Source organism: Dendrobates tinctorius, unplaced genomic scaffold, assembly GCF_039654945.1.
Source record: "Dendrobates tinctorius isolate UK_male_01 unplaced genomic scaffold, ASM3965494v1 ptg000009l, whole genome shotgun sequence".
NCBI lineage: Eukaryota > Metazoa > Chordata > Amphibia > Anura > Dendrobatidae > Dendrobates > Dendrobates tinctorius.
Window position 1 is genome coordinate 20,977,846 of NW_027361677.1, and position 17,607 is coordinate 20,995,452.

At 45.8% G+C, this 17,607-nt stretch overlaps 1 protein-coding gene across 1 annotated transcript; it reads left to right on the forward strand.

Moving 5' to 3' along the window:
- The first annotated feature begins 1,917 nt into the window (after positions 1-1,917).
- TCF25 (TCF25 ribosome quality control complex subunit) lies at positions 1,918-17,201 on the forward strand. The gene is made up of 18 exons (XM_073583915.1): positions 1,918-2,195; positions 2,415-2,546; positions 2,627-2,701; positions 3,842-3,987; positions 4,303-4,368; positions 5,613-5,695; positions 5,785-5,915; positions 6,007-6,106; positions 6,201-6,294; positions 7,521-7,613; positions 8,862-8,967; positions 9,058-9,217; positions 9,566-9,653; positions 10,365-10,523; positions 11,667-11,757; positions 14,852-14,931; positions 15,018-15,090; positions 16,943-17,201. The coding sequence occupies exons 1-18, from the start codon at positions 2,025-2,027 to the stop codon at positions 17,108-17,110; spliced, it is 2,016 nt and encodes a 671-aa protein (XP_073440016.1). The 5' UTR covers positions 1,918-2,024; the 3' UTR covers positions 17,111-17,201.
- The last annotated feature ends 406 nt before the right edge of the window (positions 17,202-17,607 follow it).

The following is a 17,607-nucleotide window of genomic DNA, read 5'->3' on the forward strand; positions in this document are numbered from 1 at the left end:
CGTTGAAATCTCTTGGCAATTTTTCTTTTCCGTCCACATCTAGGGAGGTTAGCCACAGTGCCATGGGCTTTAAACTTCTTGATGACACTGCACACGGTAGACACAGGAACATTCAGGTCTTTGGAGATGGACTTGTAGCCTTGAGATTGCTCATGCTTCCTCACAATTTGGTTTCACAAGTCCTCAGACAGTTCTTTGGTCTTCTTTCTTTTCTCCATGCTCAATGTGGTACACACAAGGGCACAGGACAGAGGTTGAGTCAACTTTAATCCATGTCAACTGGCTGCAAGTGTGATTTAGTTATTGCCAACACCTGTTAGGTGCCACAGGTAAGTTACAGGTGCTGTTAATTACACAAATTAGAGAAGCATCACATGATTTTTCGAACAGTGCCAATACTTTTGTCCACCCTCTTTTTTATGTTTGGTGTGGAATTATATCCAATTTGGCTTTAGGACAATTCTTTTTGTGTTTTTTTCATTTAAGACAAATTAAATGAAGATAATAATACCAAAGAATTTGTGTTTGCAATCATTTTCAGGAAGAAACTGAGTATTATCTGACAGAATTGCAGGGGTGCCAATACTTTTGGCCACAACTGTAATATAGGACTCCATGGGGGTACTAGACAGCACTAACTATAGGGGGCGCCATATGCCTGGATCTCTGCACTTGGACTGAGCCTATAAAAGGGCCCTGCTCGGCTTTAATCGTGTGCTGGTATTAGTGGTGCTTTGTCAGCGTGTGTCACAAATGACGCCAGGACACAAGGGCGGCCGATTCATCAAAGTGTTTACAGGAGGAATATTTGTGACTTTTCGCAAATGCTACCAAAATGTGCAGAGCTGGGAAACAGCCAGGATGGGGCTCGGCTACACCCGCCCGTCAAATCCATCAAAATTGGCGCTAGTCCTTGACTGGGATAGAAATTTTGGCGCAAAAGATGATACGCTTAACTCCTGCCATGCCGTGTGCCTCTTAAAGGGAACCTGATAGCAGATACATGCTGGCAGATCCATAGGCTGCATGTATCAGCTTTATGCTATCAGCCATGGATGGGTTTCTCTGAAACGCCAAAGCCGCCATGGGAGACTAGTCGAGCAGGCCGGTCCTCGGCAGCTTCTATCCGCCCGCTGCTAATGATTGACTGGTCTTTCCCTATACAAGCACACAGAGACCTGTCACTCCAGGGGAGCGGACAGGGAGAAGCTGCCAGGGAGCCATCTTTCTGACTAGTCAGCGGTCCTTTTTGTTCCCTATCTGGCGCACATATCAGGTCCCCTTTAGTGAATTTAGTGCATCTTTTTCCCATCACTCTGCCTCCGCCGGACTGTCGTCTTCCCATGGTGCGTCCTGCCGCCATCTCTTCCTTGGATATCGAACCTGGCGAACCTTCACTGGCCACACGCATCAATGAGCCTTGGGCCGATGACACTATGGCCGATTCACCAGTTCCCCTTCCTTGGACCACTGCAGACCATATTCCAGGCACACAAAGAAAAAAACAATTAAAGTCGTTTTTCTACACTTACAAAAAGTTATTTCGATGCCCAGAAAAGGATGCTCTTAAATTTGCAATTTAACCACTAGGTGGCAGCATGATAAGGAGTTTGCACATGAATCACTATCCCCATCTACTTACTTCTTAGACCCTAGTCCAGAGCCTCTCACCTTGCCAAATCAGATCTCATACTTTGCACTGATGAGAGCCAACAGCTCGAAACACCGTGTCTGCAAATTGAGATTCTGATTTGGCTTGTATCCTAAGTCATACTACAAGACTTGTTAAAGGGTTGATTGTGACTTGTAGGTTCGCTACTACCAATAGGTGGCGCTGTAGAGTAAAAGTCCTCTTTCTTTCTGAAGAGGCAATTTGCATATTATATCCCCATCTAGTGGGCAGAATGTGTACGACGTGTCAAAAATCTGGCACATGCGCAGTGTCAAACTCCTCCGTGCTCGTTCTTGAACTGTGGTTACTGACGTGCTCGCCGGTCGCCGCCCCCCGGATGTGAGCCGGAGCCATGTCCCGTCGGGCCTTGAGGAGGCTGCGAGGGGAACAGAGGGGGCAAGAGGAACCTGGAGGCCCTGAGGAGATAGAGGAGGAACCTCCACAGCCCGAGCCACGGAACCGGAAAAACAAGGGGAACCGCAAACTGTTGGAAGAGCGGGGCCTGAGTAATCCATTCCAGCTGGTGTGTACTGCCATCTGGTGGCGGGGCCGGGGAACTGCGGCTGTCAGGAGTAATGCTGTGCAGTGTCATTGCCCTAATTAACCCCTTCCCACCATGGCCATTTTTCATTATTGCCCTTTCATTTTTTTCCTCTGAGATCCATAACTTTTTTAAAATATTTTTTTTAAAACCGTTATTAAGATTTACTTAAAGGGACAGCGTATAACTTGTTTCCCCCAGATCACTGACACAAGTGAAGACCCCCAGAGTGACCCCGACATTGGCCAGACTGCTCAGTCCAGACTTACAGATGATGACCCCGATAGAGAAGAAAAGCCTGACACTGACCCCAGTGAGACGGCGGCAGCTCAGGTGTGGACCCCCAGGCCTGCTCTGTTATCCCATTCACGTCCTTCACAACTTTTTTAATTTCTACTTAATTCTCTTTTCAGACCTGTTCCAGTAATAAAACAAAGAAGAAAAAAAAGAAAAGGAAAGCAAAGAAGTCTGCAGCCGTTGACGGTCAGGTACGACGGCCTCTCCGGATAATGGAGATTGTATTATATGTAGTATGGCTCACAGGGCGGACATGGAATGACATTACTCACACTCAGTTCAGGTGATCATCCAGCCCCATCGCCCCCGGGGTATAACGCTCTGCTGACCCCATTACTGCAGAGTCCAGATCTCGTCTGGTGTAACATCACCACAAACACTGCGCCCCCGCCGGGAGCTTCATGGCTGAGCTGCTGCATGCAGCCGAGTGTTGTATGGAGTGGTGTAAAGCTGTCACCACTGGACTCTGGAGGAGATGTGTTCTGTGCAGTGAGGGGTCACACTTCTCTATCTGCATCTGATGGAGTCTGTTTGCTGATTCCAGCAGGACATTACCCCCTGACTGCATTGTGTCCGCTGTATGGATTGTGGTGGAGGGATAATGTTATGGGCTTATTATCAGGGGTCAGCATTGGGCCCTTAGTTGTAATAAAGGGAAATGTTAATGCTTCAGCAGAAGACATTGCGGACAATTGTAGCTTCCAGCTTTGGGGGACAGTTTGAGAAGACCCTTTCCTGTTCCCCATGACTGTGCCCATAAAGACATGGTTGTGGGGAGTTTGGTGGAAGAACATGACTGGCCACACACAGCCCGGACCACAACCTCATCCTACACCCTTGGGATGAACGAGAGCTGAGCCTGTGAGCCCGGTCTCTCTCCAACATCAGGGTCTGACCACAAAAATGTTCTTATGGACGACGGGGCAAAAATAATCACACAGAAACCTCCAAAATCTCATACCCGATGTGTTCATTAATGAGGTATCTTAAATCTGGTACTGGTGTATTGTGAAGATGGCCCAATACTTTTCTCCATATACTACATAATTTCTGGGCGGTCCGGTACACCAAAGCCGGGGCTGCTGTTACAGGGCGGGTATATGTTCTCGTTCCCTTCATACATCCATACGCCCCAGTAATAAATGGTGAAGTCTCTTCCTGATCACTTATACTAAGGGGTTGGAGCACTAGGTAAAAATCAGCACTGCCTCACCTGATATGTCGGGTCCGTTATACTATGTGCTGTGATCTAGTGATTTATTTGTGTATTGTTATTGTGCAGAAAATGACTTGTTTCATGTTTTGTTTTGTTTTTTTCTGACCACGTGCAGCCGGATGGCGCTGCGGAGGGCGGCGATGAGATCGGGGACATCGACAGTATTTTACAGAAGATAGAAAACGGTAATGAATTTCTGCACCAGATTCAGAACAACGGGAGTAACGCAGACAGCCGTCCTCTGCTATACGTGGAGCACAGGTACCAACAGACGGCTCCACTATCTATAGCGGTCATCATCAGGGGAAATGGTCTACCTATAGGCAGTGTAACCCAACCGTCTGGCAACATTCAGTCCTACTTAAAGGGGCTCTCCAGGATATAACCTTAATGGACACCACTAATATGGGATTGGTCACAGTCCAGCCCCTGGAGCCCAACTTGATCTGTTTATGGACAGCAAGTCCTGTTGAAATGATGAGCTGCATCCACTTCTATGGCTTCTTCCGCTCTATCAGGTCACATTAGGGTCTCTATCTGTCCCAATATCGTAACCTGAAGTGTTTCTCTTTGTAGGAACCTGAACCCCGAGACCGAGCTCAAGAAATTTTTTGGATCTCGAGCCGTTATGGGCGATCAGAGGTGTGTTGTAACAATGTGTGATCTTCTCTAGGTTATATGATTTCTAAACAGTCTTAATTGAAAATGTCCTCCTATTGTATAGCTGTAGAGCCTGTGTAACTCCTCCACCTAGACGGCTGTGCTGCTAGATCTGACATAGGTGGGATTAGCACACTGCTCCTTGCCTGGTCTCTCTCCTCTATCATTTCTCCTCTGAGGGCTCATTCACATGTTCATTTTATGACAAGTGCTGTCTGTGTTATTCATGGATAGCACTCGTACCTGTAATAGTGAATGAGTTCATTTACATGTCCGGGATTTTTCATGGTCCGTGCAAAATCGTGGAGACATGTTCGATTTTCATCCGAGTATTTGATCTAAATCTACCATGCTAGTCTATGGGTCCATGAAAAGAATCAGACAGCACTCAGATGAACATCTGTGTACCATTGATTGCAGTGTGATTTTTTCATGGACTTACATAGAAGAAGGTAGAGAAAAAAGTTAGCTGCTCCTCCATAGTGTACACCCCATTGACAGGAACTAGGACATTCAGTTTAGCTACGGGTCTTTTATTAGACCCTCATCTACCTCAGTGTACGTCGTTCCTTTTCAGGTTTCCGGAGGGATACAGTGTGAATAGTCACTACTGTAATCCCACATAGAGACTACGAGTACGGCGTGTACTGCCACCCCGTGTCCTCATACGTCTAGTCGGCAGGGCCCCAACCCCTAATGCAGAAGCTTTTTTAGGTGATCCGGATCCGGTCCTGTCCCCCAATGAAGGCTCCGAGAAATAGATTTTACGGTAAGCAACCAAAAATCCTGTTTTTTATGTACGAAAAAACTGGATGGAAATTACTGATTAAATTCAGTCAGTGTTTCTCGTACGTATAAAAATCCTGACATGAGCCCTTAGGATTGGAGACAGTGAGGAAAGCATCCAAGTCTTCCGAGAGGGCAGATTACAAAGGCTATATATAAGCAGGAAAGGAAAGCATATACAAAGCAGTTTATAGGGAGAGACTACACAGACTATGTGTTTGTATCCATGAGCAAAGTGCTCATGAGTCACATACTCCTCAGCATTGGGAACAATAGCTTCCCTGTGAGCTGAAATCACTCCAGAAATGAAGCTGTGCTAACACATGAGCTAGCAGCAGCATCCTAGACACACAGACCACGCATCCAGCATGTATTACTCAGAGGGACACTCCTGACCATTACTTTAAATGAACCCTAATATATCGCCTTTCACATCACAGACCGCGTCAGCGACAAAGACTGCACCACCGGAGCACGTGGTTGACGTCGGCTAAGAACACATGGCCGAGATTCAGTAAAACGGGTGAGTTCTGCTCCAGGTAAGTGTCCGTCCCAGTGCCGCCTGTCTCGGGTCACCCTACTCACTCTTAGTTTATATGATGTCTTTCTTAGGGATTACTATGAGCCTTCTAGAGACCAAGCGAGGGGTCCAGTATTTCGCCTTTGAGCACCAGAGAGATTATCAGCAAGTTCAGTTCAAGTTTCTGGATGCTGTGGAGTCAATGGATCCCAATAACATTGTGGTAAGCAATACGGTTAACCCTTCCTGACCAGATTCCTTTTAGGGCATAATTTTGGTTTTAATGGCACGTTATCGGTGTGTCCCTTCTGTAGCTGCTCCTCCAGATGAACCCCTATCACATAGACTCCTTGCTACAGCTCAGCGATGTGTGCCGGCTACAGGAGGACCAGGAAATGGCGCGGGATTTAATTGGTAATTGTCCCGTCTTGCATTTTTTCATTGTATAGGTTGGTAATAATATGACGGTGGATCTTTAGGGTCTTAATATTTTATTTTTTTTTCGCAGAGCGAGCACTCTACAGTTTGGAGTGTGCATTCCATCCGGTTTTTAGTCTGACCAGCGGGACTTGCAGGCTGGATTATGTCCGAGCAGAAAACAGGTCTGATACCACAGCTACAGTATTCTTTCAGGTGGACAGATTGTTCTTTTCAAAGGGGTTGTGCCAAGATGGCAAGATAATTTGCTAATCACTGCTGCTCCCACCTATGGGACCCCCTCTGATCACAAGCCCATGGCTCTGGAGTGCCCTTTAAGAGTGGAGCAATGGTTAAACGTGCGCACTGACACTCCATTCATTTTCTATGGGACTGCCAGAAATAACAGAGCGCTGCCCTCGGCCATTTCTGCCGGACTTTTTTGCAACAAGGCATATAAACTTGGCACACACCCAAAGAATGATGTTGCAAAATTGGTGATTTTAATGGATGACAGTACATACATAAACGTTTCGGTCTTTGACCTTCATCAATGTACGTTAGAATGTACTGTGAGCACTTTGTGAATAGGTTTTAAGGAAAAAACCAATGCTGCAGGGAGGTAACTATCGCCGTCCCACGTGCAATTTAGTGGCGTGTGGATGCGGTATCCGCCGCGGATCCTATTTTGCAACATCATTCTTTGGGTGTGTGCCAAGTTTATATGTATTGATATTTACGGATTGGGATCCTACTTGTGCACCATTCCGGTATATAACAGGGTAGTGCCAACGGTTTTGCTTGAATACTGTTAACCCTTACGTTGTGCACACCCCCTTGGGCGATGTCATCCCTCACATTCTCGTACAATGCAGAAGAGACATCCAACATTATAGCACAATCTACTCTTCCTAGTGATTTTCTCAGACTTCCTCCCAAGGAGACCAGGGGTCGTGACTTGGAGAGGACACTCAGGCGGTGCACCAATTTGGAGTTACACTGTGTCACTCTCACTGAATATCTTAAAGTTCAGAGGATACCCAGGGGACTGCGTGTTCCCCTGCGTCCCACTCTCTTCAGCGAATCTAGTGATTTCTGCTCTCGTTTCGAACAAATTATTAATAAGTGTTCTTTCGATCTTATTACTCTTACTTTGGAGCATCTACATCTAGGAATCGCCAAGTGCAAAGAGGAAATTTCTAATATAGAAACCCAGCTTTGCAACATCATTCTTTGGGTGTGTGCCAAGTTTATATGTATTGATATTTATGGATTGGGATCCTACTTGTGCACCATTCCGGTATATAACAGGGTAGTGCCAACGGTTTTGCTTGAATTTTTTGCAACAAGGGACATGTTGTAACAATGAGAGAAAACTGGTGATGTTTGTTTTTGTACCCTTTGTCCATAGAGGGTTTTTCTTGGCTCTTTTCAAGCACATGATGTTCTTGGAGAAGCGAGGCTGCCTCCGGACGGCACTGGAGTTCTGCAAACTAATCCTCAGGTGAGTAAGTAAAGGTAGCGTCATCCGTTGTCACGGGATGGAGGAAGCTGAGGCAACTTGATCTCATATGATACATAATGTGATAAAGAGACAATCGCTATAATAATAAATAATGTTGTCCTTCCCCGAAAAATCACTTTACAGTATCGGCCACTAGGTGTCTCCCTTCTAAGTAACTTACCGTCAAGTGTATTCCATCTCTATCAGCATTGACAGATTATAGGAAGTGGGAGGGCGGGCCTTTGTATCTGTGCAGGAAGTGGGAGGGCGGGCCTTTGTATCTGTCCAGGAAGTGGGAGGATGGGCCTTTGCATCTGTGCAGGAAGTGGGAAGGTGGACCTTTGTATCTGTCCAGGAATTGGGAGGATGGGCCTTTGTATCTGTGCAGGAAGTGGGAAGGTGGACCTTTGTATCTGTCCAGGAAGTGGGAGGGTGGGCCTTTGTATCTGTGCAGGAAGTGGGAAGGTGGGCCTTTGTATCTGTCCAGGAAGTGGGAGGGTGGGCCTCTGTATCTGTGCAGGAAGTGGGAAGGTGGACCTTTGTATCTGTCCAGAAAGTGGGAGGGCGGGCCTTTGTATCTGTGCAGGAAGTGGGAAGGTGGGCCTTTTGTAGCTGTCCAGGAAGTGGGAGGGCGGGCCTTTGTAGCTGTCCAGGAAGTGAGAGGGCGGCCCTTTGTATCTGTCCAGGAAGTGAGAGGGCGGCCCTTTGTATCTGTCCAGGAAGTGAGAGGGCGGCCCTTTGTATCTGTCCAGGAAGTGGGAGGGCGGCCCTTTGTATCTGTCCAGGAAAGGGGAGGGCGGCCCTTTGTATCTGTCCAGGAAGGGGGAGGGCAGAGGTTTGTTTATCAGACGTGGAGGCTTTGCAAGCCTGTACAGTAAGTGGGGCCAGTCTTTGCCCCTCTGGCTTTTTCAGTTTTGTCTGTTAAACTGCATGCAGGCATTAAGTTCAGGTGAGGTAAACCAGTTCCAAGGCTGGAGCAATGCTTCCTGGGAAATGAGGAGAAAGTAAAGTTCCAGTACCTATTGTGCTGGTAAAATGCTGCTGAGGAGGAATTGTCCAGTATAAAAGCTTGACTGGCCAGTTAGAGTGTATGAGAATGAAGATAGTTCCTAGACTGGTATGTGCACATTCTGGAAGATGAAAGCAGCAACACCAGAGGCCAGACACGCTTTCTACATGATACTGACAAAGTAACTTTTATTACTAGACTGAACAGTCTGACTTAATCACTGCCGTTATATCGTGCAGTTTTGATCCTGAGAATGACCCGCTGTGCATGCTGCTGCTGATCGATTACCTGGCTCTGCGTGCACGGGAGTTCCTATATCTTGTCCGGATGTTTGAGGAGTGGGAGGTGAGTATGTTAGAGGGAACACAGCGTCCGTAAATCAGCTGCTGTTTATATTTCATTATCATTTTTGGTATGACTATCTTTTTTTTTCAGGCTCATCGGAATTTATCCCAACTTCCCAACTTTGCTCTTTCTGTCCCGTTGGCTCTCTTTTTGTACGGTCAGCAGGAAGAGGTGTCGGAGCAGGAGCAACTGAACAAGTACAACCGAGCTTCGCTCCTCCTGCAGCAGTCACTCATCATGTTCCCGGGGAGTAAGTGTCCCGTCCCTAAGGAATATTCCTCTTGTACAGGCTGCTACTGTTTTTGGTTTGTCCTTTTAAATTTTTTTTTTTTTTTTTTTTTTTTTTTACTTAAGTGTTTTGTTATCATTACATATCTTTGCAATATATCCAGATGTAATTATTTTATTTTGCAGTATGGAAAAAAAAACATCCCTTTTATGATCTAGAAACAGTCAGCAAGTTGCTATTTACTGTCACTAGTTCTTTCGTTGTAGAATATTGTCCTGCTGATTGTCTCCAGGATTATTGGTTTCCCCTAACACCCTACTATATTTGCTGATGGTCGCTTTGATTTCTTTTCCCTTTTTTTTGCTGCAGTTCTCATACCACTTCTTGATGCCTGCGGTATTCAGCCCGATACTAGTGTCGCTTCACACCCGTTTTTCGGAGCTGTGGCCCAAATAAGGTGGGTAAGGTTCATTCCCCGTAGTCAGTGCTCCGGTCAGATGCTCCCATTTTATCAGTGTTGACACGTGTGCAAACGCTACCACCGCTCCAAGCCAAGACTTTCTGTGTGGGTATTAGTCGCCATCTTTCCCTGCAGATGATGGCTGTGATAAACAGCCATCATCTGCCTCTAATGGCTGTGAATCTATTACATAATGCTGTCAATCTCTTACAGCGGCATTTAATGCTCTCCGGCAGGGGTGCGCGTCAATCTATGCACTCGTGTCAATCTATCGGCCACCTTATTCCTCGCTGAAAATAAAAAAATACACATTTGTGTATGTAACAGTCCAATCTATCAAAATATAAAATAAATTAACCCAATCGATAAATGGCGGAATGAGAAAAAAAATCAAAACGCCAAACTTAACGTTTCTTCAACACCTGCAATAAAATACAGTGAGAAGCGATCAAAACATCGTATCCAACACAAAAAGGTATCAGTAAAAACGTCATCTCAGGGTGCAAAAACTAAGCCATCACACGACCCCATTGATCAAAAATGGAAAACTTTATAGGTCTCGGAAAATGGCAACACAAGCGGACGGAGGGGAGGAAAAACGGAAAATAGATATTCTGCTGACCTGCATGGAGTTAAGCTGCAATACCAGACACAACCCATGGAGCGGAGGGGCGCTGTTTGACGTATTTTCTACATTCAAATTTGCAGCCAGCCTCCTGCCCTATCCCAGTTGACCTCTCTGTATATTGGAAGATGTCAAGGCCTCTGGAAGGATCCTGCGGTCATGTGCTGGTTGGAGCAGAACGTCCGAGAAGTTTTGCACAAGGTTGACAGTAATGACCCAGTCGTGAAGGAGTGTGAGCTCAGGTGAGAATGCGGCAACTTTTAAGACTTTTTTTTTTTTTTTCCTTTTGTACCTTCGTTGTTTACTTCTCTGGAGCGATGATGTGATGACCAGTCGCATGACCGATGCAGCCAATCACATCTATCACTTCTGAAGCCAGTGGTAAAACATGGATGTACATCATCACTCCAGGAAAGTAAAAGACAGACACAGAGGCAATTACCTGCCTGTTCTACCCGACACCAGCTCAGAGTGGTCACTGACCCTCCTTCCGGCGGATGCAGCTACTTCATGTCAACACAGCAGCTCTTCCACTCTGCTTTGTTGATGGGCGTGACTACTGTTGTCATACTGATTGACAGCTGGCTCCCCGCAAGTAAGGCAGCAGGGAGCCATCTGTCAATCGGTATGATGTCAACGGAGGGGTAAAGAAGTCGCTGCTGTGTCAACGCGACGTCCGCGAAAGCTGCAAAATCTCTGACAGCAGTGCTCTGTGCTGGCAGAGATCAACGTCGGGCACAATAGTTAGCTGCATGTTGATTCTTAGGCCCACAAGTAAAAGTGTATATAGTCCTGGAGAACCTCTTTAAGAAAGGTTCCATATACTTTAAACTCTCAGAAAAGATCTTGGGAAGGTTTTATGATCCATTCTGGAAACAAAGTTGATCGGGTGTTATAAATGAGTTTTTCTGGAAGAAGGGGGCGCTACTGTATGGAAATGAGAGGATCGGCTATGTTATATATTAGTTTGGTCGGTTGTAGCTCCAGCATATTGATGAGCCCGCAGCCCTGGGTCTCTGCCAGGTATATTCCGGGATTCTGCATTATCTTTTGGCAGTAAGTGTCGGCTATAAAACAACTAAATGATATTTCTTAGATTCTGTGTCAGCAGAGTGGGCGGTCACAGAGGCTCCCCCCATATCGAAGTCTGCGAGTGCACTTCTATAGCAAACCCCAAATTATTTAGGAAGTTATGGCGCAGAATATCCCATTTTTGCTGTTGAGGAGTCGGGCTGCCAGGAGGGTAAACATCTGGGAACAAGAGGCCATTTATGAGATGAAAGCGTTATCTCAGGATATAAATAGCAGAGTCGTTCTGCTCTTACAGGATTTAGAAAGACTTGTGATTGTTGTGCTCTTCTTTATTTTTCTTATTCCATCGCCAGGAGAAAGACTCGTTATCAGAGCGCCCCCAGGAACATCCATCGTCATGTCATCCTGTCTGAGATCAAGGGAGCGAACTCTACGCTGCCCCTGGTGAGTGTCCCACCGCTCCATGTGTGATCTAATGAAAGAGAAAGGCGGATTTTGTCATTTTAAATTGCTCCCCCCTTCTCAACCTTTTTCACAAATTTCAATACCTAATATCATAATGTTCCTAATATCACAAGATGTCAAGTGTTTCTTGGTATGATGAGATGTCATTGCAAACAAAGCCTGTTTCTGGGAGCTCAGAGAATACTAAGAATGTGGAATTTACTGATTCTCGGGCTGATTTTTCCAAGCCAGCACTCTTATTGCCATAAAGTAAGATGCCCTTGGTGTCTAATTAAAAGGGGTTTTGCTGGAAAAGTTGTCATTGTATACTTTTACTAATTTTTATTGATTTTTCTGAGAGGGAGGAGTAGGTACAATTGGCAATTTTGCAGTTACGATGCAGTTTCAATGTTTTGTTTTTTTTTGTTGTTTTTTTTTTTCAATATACTTTCATTAAAAAAAAATATTTGGTTTGATCGCCCTTTGCCTTCGAAACAACAGCAATAAATTACAAGTCACAGGTCAAACTATGGAAAGACTGAGCACAACAACAGGACACAAGGTAGTTATACTGCATCAGCAAGGTGTCTCCCAGGCAAAGATTTTAAAACAGACTGAAGTTTCTGGATGGACTGTTCAAGCTCTATTGAAGACGCACCAAAAACGGTCAACATTAAGGACCATAGATGCAGCGGTCGGCCAAGTTAAATTAGTGCAGCAGGTAAGCCACACCATGATTACTTCCCTTCAATATCAGAAGATGTCCAACAGTGCCATCAGCTCAGAAATGGCAGCAACTATTGGAACCCTGCTATACCCATCTACTGTTCCAAGAAGTCTGGTCTGAAGTGGTCTTCATGGAAGAAAATCAGACCTTCGACATGGAAACAAGACCAAGCAGCTCAACTCTGCAAAAAAAACATAGGAACTGGGATACAGAACATTGGTAAAGGGTGACAGCAAAATGTGAAGAGTCAACATTCCATTTTGTGTCTCTGAAACAAATCATTGGACTCCTTACTGCTTTCATCTTCCCGCTACCCTCCATAGAGACCTTCTTTGGTGGGTGCCCCAATCTCCTTTCTGGCAGATTCTCTCCTCCTTCAATGGTGGCGGAGGTGGTGACGACATCTTGTGGCTGTGGAGCAGTGTTAAACCAAGACAACTGAGGAGTTAAGTACTACTGGGAACTGAGAAACCATCTGTCTCTCACTGGTCCCTCCTCCTCAAGGACCGCCTGCTTCGACTACAGACCAACAAGTCGACCACCTGAGACCATCAGAAGCCCTTTCTCATGATTCTTCTCTGATGAAGCTCCACGTTGCAGCTTTCTCCACGAGTTACATCCACAAACTTTCTGAGCCGAAAAACTCCGGATCTGGGAGAGTAGATGTCTTTATTTATTATACTCCTTTATATAGCGCCATTAATTCCACAGCGCTTTAAAGACATTATTGGCACTGTCTCCGATGGGGCACACAATCTGAATTCCCTGTATCTTTGGAATGTGGGAGGAAAACGCAGAACACAGAGGAGAAAAGCAACCATGGGGAGAACATACAAACTCCTTGCAGATGTTGTTCTTGGTGGGATTTGAACCCAGGACCACTGCGCTGCAATTCTGCAGTGCTAACCACTGAGCCACCGTACCGCCACGTCTTCAGCCAATTATGCTTTCGCTGAGGCTTTTCGGATGTAAACATCATCATCTCTTCTCTCAAAAACTAGGTCTCAACATTCATTGCCAGATCCTGAATGTCTTGTTGATGAAACTCTGGTAGGTCCATGTACAGAGTTCATAAACAGATTAAGACCTTAGTTGGCTAATTGTATCACTCCTTAAAAGTGCATGATGGAGCCCCAAGTCCTTAATCTTGTTGTGTCTGCATTCCTAAAGTGACCCTTGATCTTATCCACAGCATCTCCCCATTTCCGTTCATGGAAAGTGGCCAAAACCCACATATGGGGGTGTCTGAACTTGCTGCCCTTTTCCTGCAAGGCTCCCTTCCTTATTCTCCTCAGAACAAGATGGTCTTGCGCCCTGTGCCATTCTTTTAAAGGTTGTATCTACCTTTATCAATAAGGACATCATCCTTTTCCCCATCTCCAATTCCTCCTCGTCAGTATTTTCTACATAATCTGAATCTGGTTAGGGCCTTTCGTTTCGTTACAGAAGTGGGCGGGCCATGTAAGAGTCTGTCTGCCTCCAAAATGACCACCTTGAAATGGATCACATCTGCATGTTACTATCTCCTAAGTGGTCCACATTGTCTTCTGTTGTTTTTTTTCCCCACCCATTGGGCCTACTTTAGGACATCTCACAGTCCTGTTCCGGCACCTTCCCAGCCATGCTATTAACAAGAAAGTTTGATTTTTGTACTTGCTGTAAAATCCCTTTCTCATTGAATACAGTGGGGGAAACCACTCCAACCCGAGGATCAATTCTCTTTGCCTCTGGAGATCACCTGAACCCTGGGTCCAGGTAATGTTGGTTCCTGTTTACCTCCTATTGGTAGGGCGTATATCCCAGGACCTGTGACCCCCCCCCTCTCCCCAATGTATTTAATAAGAAGTGGATATTTTGGGCACCGCATATAAGCTGGGAAATTTAACTACTTCCCTCTGTCAACGTCCAAGGCAATGGTCACACCGAGATTTCTGAGGCGTTCAAAAACGAAGACTTTTTCAAGCAGAAGAGACTTCAGAAAACACTTATTTTTTTGAAGTTTTTCTATTCTCAAAGTGTTTTTGAAAAGTTATGGAAGACTTCTGTGCAGCCTTCTGATTGGACAGCGACTGTTCTTTATAGTTTGTAACTCTTGAGGCATTATTCTATTTTCTACGGGACCGAGTCACATTGCAGACATTTACAGACCCTACTAATACACTCTTCCGCATTGATTGGGGACAGCTGATTTGGTGAAATTGCTGCTGTAAATGTGCTTGTGTTACAATAAAGGGGGGGGGAACGTATCATGGGCCTTTTCTGTGAATAATTGAGTTAGTACAGAGTCTCGTTAAGGCTTATCCTACAAAAAGTGCCAAGGTACTTCTATTATTTTCTCATTTACTGGTGTGATTCTCCCGTCCTCAGGATGTGACCTCGCAGCCGGTGCTCAGCTTTGATCCGTTACCCCCTCTGGACTCTGTAGTGTCTTACACAAGGCCGGAGAGGTAAGTGCCACTTTATATTATAAGGTCACCATCTTGCCCCTGTTTGGTTGTTTCTCACTAATAAGCTTTTCTTCCCCTACTCTCAGGACACATCGGCCATCGAATGAAGGGACCTTATCTCTGTTCTTTAGATCACTTTTGCCAAATTTTAATTTGCAGGTGGGTGATAATGTACAATCCCTCCATGTCACACTTTTGTTGTTTTTTGCTGTTGTGATCCCTCGGTATTCCAGTGCTGAAGATCCGGCGGTCCAGATTCTCCATATTGACTGCCAGTGATGGTGTGCTATAGCGGCACAGGACCTCTGCAGCCAGTCAGTGGCCTCAGCGGTTACGTGATGTGATATTGCCATCATCCCTTGCACGTGTCCAGTGCAGTAGAACATTTTGCGGTTTTCCAGCACCATCGGTACAGTCTGCTGGACACAATCTCAGCTTTCAGTCCTGTAATTCTATCTATCTCTCACGACTATTGGTTGATGAGCAGAGTATGTTCTGTCACACACCCGTGTTATTGTCGTAATCATCCAAAAATGCACACAATGCCTCATTTTATCGTCAGTTTCCCTGGGGTAAGCGTGTCATCTTATCCGTTTTGTTACCCTGCTGCGGCTGTTTATCCCTGTACAGATCATTTCAGGAGAGGGGTGACCGATATTCTCATGTGATGATGTAAGAGCAGAGCGGATGTAAGGGGGGCGCAGAATTATGGATGTTAGTAGAAGTAGGACTAGTGAGGGGGGCTGCACACTACAAGAGAACCGAGCAATAATCTGATTACATCGGGCCAGGAGAAGGTAACATGTGATTTGTCAGTGAGGTCAGGTCGTTACAGCAAATTATAGACTAAAAGAAGCTGAATTGGACAAGACCGACCCCTGATAACAGCCCATAGTATTATATTATCCCTCCTCCACCAAACTGTACAGCGGGCAAAATGAAGTTGGGGAGTAACGTTCTCCTGGAATCGCCAAACCCAGACTCCTCCATCAGACGCCAGATAAAGAAGTGTGATCTGTCACTGCACAGAACACGTCTTCTCCAGAGTCCAGTGGTGGCGGCTTTACACCACTCCATCTGACGTTAGGCATTGTGGTTGGTGATGTACGGCTGCATGCAGCTGCTCGGCCATGAAGCTCTCCACGGGGGGGCGCAGTTTTTGTGCTGATGATATACCAAAGGAGGTCTGGACTCTGCAGTTATGGGGACAGCAGAATGTGGGTGACTTTTTTGTCCTCAGCCCCCCGCTCTGTAAAGTTACGTGGTCTCCACTTAGTGGCTGAGTTGCTGCGATTCCTTCAACTTCTCAATAATATCACTCACAGGTGAAGGGGAAAGATTTAGGAGGAAGAAATGTCATGAACGGACTTGTTAACCCAGTGGCTCCTATTAGCGGACGGTGCTGGTATCAGTGAGCTCTGCACCACCGGCCGTTCTGTCAAGTTAGTAAAGGCAGACGGCATGGCGGGGGGTTGGATGTTACACACCGAGGAGTGAAGGGGTCGGAAGTTATACACTGGGGGGGCAAGGGGATAGAAGTTATACACTGGGGGGTGAGGGATTGGAGGTTATACACCTGGGAGGCAAGGGGCTGGAGGTTTATACATGGGATTGCTTTAAGAAGACATAGTCTCTGAATTCTCTCACTTCTGGGGATAACATTGCATTACAATATAGCATTAATTTTTCCTGCTCAGAGCATAAGGTCTTCCACGCGTCAGATACTTGGAAATAATGGGATTTATTTAATTACCATTTCCGCATTTGGAGATGGTAGTAGGTTTGGAGATATGTTTGGGCTCTACATACGGCTTGAAGCACTTAAGCAGAAACTTTGATTTTAATTTCATTACTACTTAATTTTACTGGATTTTATGCCTTGTGCTGTGATTTATTGTTCCCTGGAGTCTGTGTACTGGTGCAGTCGCATTATCGGTGAAGATGGCTGACATGATGCTTTTTTTATCCTATTAAAATCTCCTTTTCTGGCTTTTTTTTTTTTTTCTTGCAGGGCGAGGCAGCTGCTGCTGAGGGTGAAGAAGCCGGAGCTGTCCGGGACTTGAATCGAGGTGTGAATCGGCTGATGGCAGCGATGAGAGACATGCTGGCCAATATTCAGTTCCAGGAACCTCCTCGGGAGGACAATCCCGATGGGGAAGGAGACGAAGAGTGGGACTGATGCTGGGTGCATTGCGCTAAGCCGTCCCTTGTCATCACCCCACTTTTTACACAAACTGTACATTGCAATAAATAGAGACGTACTACACAGAGCTGGTCTCGTGGTGGCGTAATGGTGCATATGGTGGTTCCATGTCTGGATCAGACTTTCCTACTGTAGGAATCGTGTTATATGGCTGTCCAGCATTGAGAACATGTGAGCATCCTGCAAATCTCATGAAGTGTGAATCCGGGAGCTTAGATATTCGGCTTGTTAATCTATCTCATGTGAGATATGGCAGTGTCTTCAGAATTAGACCCAGTCACAAGGAAAACATGAAATGAGGTTTGTTCCGGTGATGAACCTCCCTGACGCTGCAACCTTGCTCGGGACCTGTGACTGGTAATAGGGGTTATTGCTTCCCCCTGGTCAGGGCAGTGAAGCCACCGAGCCCAAACGTCCGAATACGGAGAATAAGGCATAAAAGGATTGCTTTACGGCAGGGATCAGCACTCCCA

Coding starts and splice junctions, on each gene's coding strand:
- TCF25 (XM_073583915.1), top strand. CDS start 2,025: ATGTCCCGTCGGGCCTTGAGGAGGCTGCGAGGGGAACAGAGGGGGCAA. Junction 4,369..5,612: donor GCCGTTATGGGCGATCAGAG/GTGTGTTGTAAC, acceptor TTCACATCACAG/ACCGCGTCAGCGACAAAGAC. Junction 15,091..16,942: donor TGCCAAATTTTAATTTGCAG/GTGGGTGATAAT, acceptor TTTTTCTTGCAG/GGCGAGGCAGCTGCTGCTGA.